Source organism: Lepus europaeus, chromosome 4 (assembly GCF_033115175.1).
Source record: "Lepus europaeus isolate LE1 chromosome 4, mLepTim1.pri, whole genome shotgun sequence".
Taxonomy (NCBI): domain Eukaryota; kingdom Metazoa; phylum Chordata; class Mammalia; order Lagomorpha; family Leporidae; genus Lepus; species Lepus europaeus.
The window spans coordinates 97,043,896-97,050,878 of NC_084830.1; the positions used below are offsets into that span (position 1 = coordinate 97,043,896).

The 6,983-nt window shown below is 43.4% G+C and overlaps 1 protein-coding gene across 3 annotated transcripts in view; it reads right to left on the minus strand.

Moving 5' to 3' along the window:
* The window catches only part of UBE2V2 (ubiquitin conjugating enzyme E2 V2), a 45,791-nt gene extending 39,172 nt beyond the window's left edge, over nt 1–6,619 (minus strand). Inside the window, exon 1 of one of the 3 annotated variants that reach the window (XM_062188510.1) lies at nt 6,544–6,619. In XM_062188510.1, the coding sequence (XP_062044494.1) occupies nt 6,544–6,559 (16 nt within the window). In that variant the 5' untranslated portion in view covers nt 6,560–6,619. The remainder of the gene's footprint in view (nt 1–6,543) is intronic. The other 2 variants (XM_062188511.1, XM_062188512.1) reach the window with 2 other exon arrangements.
* Between the last annotated feature and the right edge of the window lie 364 nt (nt 6,620–6,983).

Here is a 6,983-nt window from a genome sequence, read left to right on the forward strand (position 1 = left end):
AATACCTGAATTTTGTTTATTCTAGTATGCATACTTTGTATCTACTTCTTTGAAGTTTGTTAAATAGCTGCCAAATTAATTACTAAGTGGATATTTCCATAAAGAGGCCATCCTTGCAATGCATGGTTACCATATACAAATGCCAGTCTCCAAGGCTTATTTAACTAACACCAGTCTCCCCACAACAGTACTTCTATTACCATACTATATTAACTGTGAGTAATCACATAAAGCACAAATTTTTGCTGCTGGCCTCTTAATCCACAAACCACCATGTAGGTAACAGATGTGTATCATGATCAGTAATCACATCAACTTTTTCAGACTGCCAATGATAGCTCACATGCATCTATTATCAGTTAATGTACACAAAGAGAGTAATTATGCCGCCTCCTTGTCTACTAGTGGTAAATTCACTAAGACATTTTACAAAAATACATACTCGAGAAAGGAAACTGGCCAACAAAGAAGTGCACCAAAGAAACAAAAACTCAACACTGGAAGCAAAATTTCAATCAAATACAAAGTTACAGGCTATTTGGCCATAGGAATATTGACACAGCTGCCATTGAAACTGAACACAGCCAGAAAATCTTCATGAAGGTGAGCTTACAGACATAAATGAGAACACTGTTTGTGAGAAAGGCATTACATCCCAAAGCGAAAAACTTCACAATAAAGGAACTTTCAGACAGTTCTGAAGACTGAAAGCACAAAGGATAAAATACTCTAATATTCTAAGTCTAAACGCAGGAGTATGACAATTCACCAAAGCTTAGAAAAGCTGTTTGCTGGGGCTAGCATTAGGGTACACTGGGTTAAGCCACTGCTTGCTGCACCAGCACATCATATCAGAGTGCCAAGTCAAGTTCTGCCTGTTCACTTCTAATCCAGCACCCTGCTAATACATCTGGGAAAACAACAGAAGATAGTCTGCAACCTGGGGCCCTGCCATGCATGTTGGAGACCCAGAAGGAGCTCCCACAGACATTTGTGAACTAGTGGATGGGAAATCTTTTCTTTGTCACTCTGCCTTTCAAATAAATAAAATCTTTAAAAAAAAAAAAAAAAGGTGTTTGCTCTTTATCATAATTATACAACAACAAAAATGGCAAGCATGTATGTTTATACTACTCTTGAAAAGTTTTTTATAAAGAAATAACACTTCAGGGGCCCAGTGCTGTAGCGTTGTACATTAATCCTCCGCCTGCAACACCAGCTTCCCATATGGGTGCCGGTTCTAGACCAGCTGCTCCACTTCCAGTTCAGCTCTCTGCTATGGCCTGGAAAAGCAGTGGAAGATGGCCCAAGTCCTTGGGTCCCTGCACCCACATGGGAGACCAGGAAGAAGTGCCTGGCTCCTGGCTTGAGATCGGCGCAGCTCCAGCCGTTGCGGCCATTTGGGGAGTGAACCAACGGAAGGAAGACCTTTCTGTCTGTCTCTCCCTCTCACTGCCTGCAACTCTTAAGTCTCAAATAAAAAATCTTAAAAAAGAAAAAATAAATAACACTTCAATTCTCAGTCTCCATTGTTTAAACTATAGTAAACTTAGTTTTATGTTTTCATTTTTCTGTTCATTTGTAACCAATAGTAAGAATTTTTAATACTCTGAAATTTTCAAAGATCTCAGAATAACCACAATTTTCCCAATTATTAAGATCAAAAAGTTTCAGTTTGCCAGACCACTTTTACCTTTTCAAACTACTGTGCAAAGCAAACACTGCCAACATGGTGAGGTTGTATTATCTAATCACATTATCAAAAGCATACTGCACCAAGAGTATCCAAGTTCCTAACAAATCTTAAAAAACTACTTCAGCTGTTCTACTATTTAGGTCTGAAGTTTTATGCTAGGATTTATACATGCAACTCTTTCCTATTACTCTTCCTAAGTCATCTAAAGATGGAGAAAACATTTGTCATCAATATTTTATAAGCACTTACATTCAAAGAGACTAAAGCTCTACTGTAACATTAGTATAATCTAAATGATAAATTTTAAAGCATTTCACGTTGAGCAGGGGTTGTGGCACAGCAGGTTAAATCACCACTTGTGATGCCCTCAAGCCACACAGGAGTGCCTGGTTGGAGTCCTGGTTACTCTGCTTTCCATCCAAATTACAGCCAATACTTCTGGAAAAGCAACAGATAGTGATCCAAATACTTGGGGGTTCCTGCCAACCACGTGGAAGACCCAGATGGAGTTCCTGATCTAGCCCTGGCTTTTGCAGGCATTCAGCAAGTGAACCTGTAGATGGGAAGATCAATTTATCTATCTGTCTCTATCTCTCTCTCTCTCCCCACCCCTCCTGCTCTCCCCCTTCTGACATTCTACCTTTCAAATAAACAGATTTTTTTTAATGTTTTTCACATTTTAATGTAGTGTAATATCCTGGATGAGGTCCTGGAACAGATACAGTACTTTACATAAAAACTAAGGAAACCTGAATACAAGATGGACTTAAATTAATAAATTCCAATAGTTCCCCATTGATTATATCAACACAAATGTACCATACCAATACAAATTAAAAGGAGAAACTGAGGGGCCTGCATTGGGATGCAGCAGGTAAAGCCACCTCACCCCACATGGGCATCCCATATGGGCACAGGTTCATGCTCCAGCTGCTCCACTTCCAATCCAGCTTCCTGCTAATGGCCTGGGAAAACAGCAAAATATGGCTCAAATGTTTGGGCCCCTGCCACCCGCATGGCACACATGGATGAAGCTCCTAGCTCCTGGCTTCAGGCTGGCCCAGCCCTGGATGTTGGGGCCATCTGGGGAGTGAACCAGCAGACTGAAGATCAATCCCAATCTCTCTCTGTCTCTGTAACACTTTCAAAAAATAAAATATTTTTAAAAAGAAAGAGAGAAATTGAGTGTGAGGTATTTAGGAACACTGTGCTATCTTTACAACTTTCCTGTCAATCTATAACTATTATAAAACAAACTTTTTTTCTAAAGTAGTGCACATACTATTTTTAGCTAATAGTCATTGTTATTATTAAAGCTAGGAGCTAATAAAATTTCATACCATAATACACTAAATAGTATTAATACAGTCCTATGGGGCCGGCGCTACGGCACAGTGGATCAAAGCCTCAGTCTGCAGCGCCAGACTGCATATCCCATACGCCGTATCAGCACCAGTTCGAGTTTCATCTGCTCCACTAATGATCTAACTCCCTGCTAATGAGCCTGGGAAAGCATCGGAGGACAGCTCAAGTCCTTGGGCCCCTGCATCTACATAGGAAACCCAGAAGAAGCTCCTGGATCCTGATCAGCCCAGCTCCAGCCATTGAGGTTATCTGGGGAATGAACCAGTGGATGAAGACCTCTTTCTGTCTCTACCTCTCTCACAGTCCCTCATAATGGAGAGCACTGGCACTGGCCTAAGGGCAAAAGACCTGGATTCCCATCTTTTCTCTACTACTAACCAGATATGTTGTCTTGTATTTCTTTTGCCTCAGTTTTCTAACATGTAAAATCAGAGGACCAGATGGCAAGGCAAAGTATGTGAAGGTTTAAAAGTCTCAACCTAACCAGATTTTTTTGTTCCCTAAATTTTCTTCTACAAAAAGGATAAAAGTACATGACTTACATACTGCACATTGAAACATAATGCTTTATTAAAGATCAAAAGATATCTGTCAAGATCTTTCTTCTTTTTGACTTATTAAACAACTACTGCAGGGAGTCCAGCACTGTGGGTAGTAGGCTAAGCCTCCACCTGCGGCACCAGCATCCTACGTGGCCACAGGTTTTTGTCCCAGCTGCTCCTCTTCCAATCCAGCTCTATGCTTATGGTCTGAGAGAGCAGTAGAAGATGGCCCAAGTGCTCTGCACTAGCATGGAAGACCTGGAAGAAGATCCTGACTCCTGGCTTCAGGTAAGCTCAGCTCCAGCCATTTAGGCCACAAGGGGCGTGAACCAGTGGATGGAAGACTTTTCTCTGTCTCTCCCTCAGTCTATAGCTCTAATTCTCACAATAACAAATCTAAAACAAAACAAACAAAAAAAAAAAAAAAAAACTATTGCTATCAAGACACTTTGGCTTAAATAAAAAACATACCTAGATCTTTAAAAATCCATTTAGTTGATCTAATTTTAAATTTCAAACTCGATCACATTTATTTCACAAAACCTAGGTGTTCTCTTATGCTATCAAAAAGCAAAAAAGTAGCAGACAGTATAATTCAAAATATTCTTAGTGTCAAAATAGTGCAAAGCCTGACCTCAGTTCCTTCCCAATTTAACAATACTACCAATCATCTAAAGCACAGAACATAGCTAATCAGAGTAATATGAAAATGACCAGGCAAGGAATTTATCAACAGTTTCAAATCCAGTTGCAGTGCTTTAAGAAAACTTAATTAATTAAGCCGGCGCCGTGGCTTAACAGGCTAATCCTCCGCCTAGCGGCGCCGGCACACCGGGTTCTAGTCCCAGTCGGGGTGCCGGATTCTGTCCCGGTTGCCCCTCTTCCAGGCCAGCTCTCTGCTATGGCCCAGGAGTGCAGTGGAGGATGGCCCAAGTCCCTGGGCCCTGCACCCGCATGGGAGACCAGGAGAAGCACCTGGCTCCTGGCTTCGGATCCGCAAGATGCGCAGGCCGCAGCGGCCATTGGAGGATGAACCAACGGCAAAAGGAAGACCTTTCTGTCTCCCTCTACTGTCCACTCTGCCTGTCAAAAATAAAAATAAAAAAAAAAAAAAACAATTAATTGCCTGTACTATACCTTTTCTTTAAGATTTATTTATTTATTTGAAAGGCAGAGTTATAGAGGTAGAGGAGAGACACAAGAGACCTTCCACCCACTGGTTCACTCCCCATATGGCCTCAATGCCAGGAGCAAGGAGTTCCCTCTGAGTCTCCCAAGTGGGGGCAGGGGCCCAAGGACTTGGGCCATCTTCCACTACTTTCTCAAGTGCATTAGCAGGGAGCCAGATTGGAAGAGGAGCAGCCAGGACTCGAACTCCCATTCATACAGGATGCCTGCATTGCAGGCCATGGCTTTAATCCACTGTGCTACAGCACTGGCCTCTACTCTCTTCTTAATTATGCCAAGATTTCAAATTTCCTAAGTCTAAAACAGTGAAATCAAATTGTACCAAACATATGCTGAAACATAAACCTGAAAATACAGACTTCCAATGTACAATACGCTCATAACCCATCAGCAACTTCTTCACAAATTTATATTCAATTTTCAAAAACAAGTAAAAGTGGTTTTAACAAGAAGTATTTGCCATTAGTATCACCTAACCTTTGGTCTTTTCAAAATATTGTAAAAGTTATCTCCTATGCACAGTGTTAAGAAAAAAATGTGGTTTAAATAGGAACACCATCCAAAGTGAAAATCAAAAACTATAATTAAAATCAATCACTGAATTACTAAATTTTCAAAAACCTATAGATACTAAGAAACTCATTTCAAAACAAAAAGGCCAGAATCACAAGCACATGGATCTCAAATATCAAGTACAGTAATTAAAAATAATTCTTATTTTACTAGTGAGATCAGACCCTACCTATATTGAACTATTTCCCCAAAGCTTCAATTGCTAAAGATCTTATCACCTAATGGCATCTCTACATAATAAAGGCAAGATCTAAAAGGACTTAAAAGACATCTTTTTTAAATTAAAATGTCTGCAGAATGTATCCTGAGGTATTCAAAGTACCAATCACAACATACACTGGAAACTTTCCATTTTAGTAAATACAGATTTGAAATTTTGCTTTATTATGCAATGATGTCATGAGACAACGTTGTCCTACAACCTAGTTTCATAAAGCCTACATAGCAATATTAACATTTTTTAAATGGTCAAATTCCTGAAACCTCAGCACGAACACTTAATTTCAAAGCCTGTGCTCATTGGAAACCACCGCATTCAGTACAGAGGAGAGGAGCTGAACAGCTTATCTAAGAAACCACTTGTTCTTCAATTAGCTTTCATCTTCCTCTGCGTTTTTATTTTGTTTGTACTGCAGTTTCTCACTTAAATGGAAAAAAAAAAAAAAAGATCATGCGCTGAGTCAGGTAAGAAGGCTCCCGTCCCTCCCTTTTCTAAACAGCGACCGTCCTCTCGTTAGTCCTCTCCTCCCTCATCCATGTCAAGGAGAGTCCGGGGGAACAAGACCCCCCACTCTTCCTAGGACGCCTCTCGGTTCGATCCCCTTCCGTGCCGGAAGCCGACACCCGCCAGCCCACCTTGGGCCTCTGCTCATCCCTCCCGCATCGCCTTCCGCCCGACCCCGCTCGTGAGCCCGCGCCAGGGCCACCCCACCCCCAGCCCGCGGGCGCGTGGCCGACGCGCGAGCACGACCCGCCACCCCCGACGGCAGCCCGGGGCCCTCGGCGCCGGTCCCGCCCGGACCCTCCCCGGATCCGGGCTTCGCTCTCCATGGAGCGCAGGGTCCCAGAAAAGCGCACTCCGACATCTCCCACATTGGTCAGCAACCGGCCGCCAGCAGCAGGCGGAGGGGAAGAGCCAGTTCGGAGCAGGAAGGCAGGCAGCCCAGCCCGGGAACAGACCTGTGGAGACCGCCATCTTCTCCTGCAGCCCGACGCAGCCGCCGCACGCACGGGACGACCGCGTCACTTCCGGGAGCGTGCGCCCTGCCCGCGTGACCACGACTCCGCCCTCCTGGGCAAGCGCAGCGGCGCAGAGCGGTGACAGTGCGCACGTGGGCAGGGGCACCTGGGTTCTTTCCGCCGTTCTCGCATCCGCCAAAGTAACACCCTAAAGGAAAAGTTCATGGAGGATTAGGAAACGAACTTAGGTTTTGATCTCCATAATGTGGGGCAAAGACAACATTCGTTAAAACTTTGCAGGGGTGGTCGTTTGGAGCTGCTGCGCAATCCAGGAGGCAGCAAGTGATGACTCAAGTACTTGGGTCGTTGCCATCCATGTGGGAAACCTGGATGGAGTTCTGGGCTCCTGCCTTTCGCATAGCCCAGCCCTGCCTATTAAA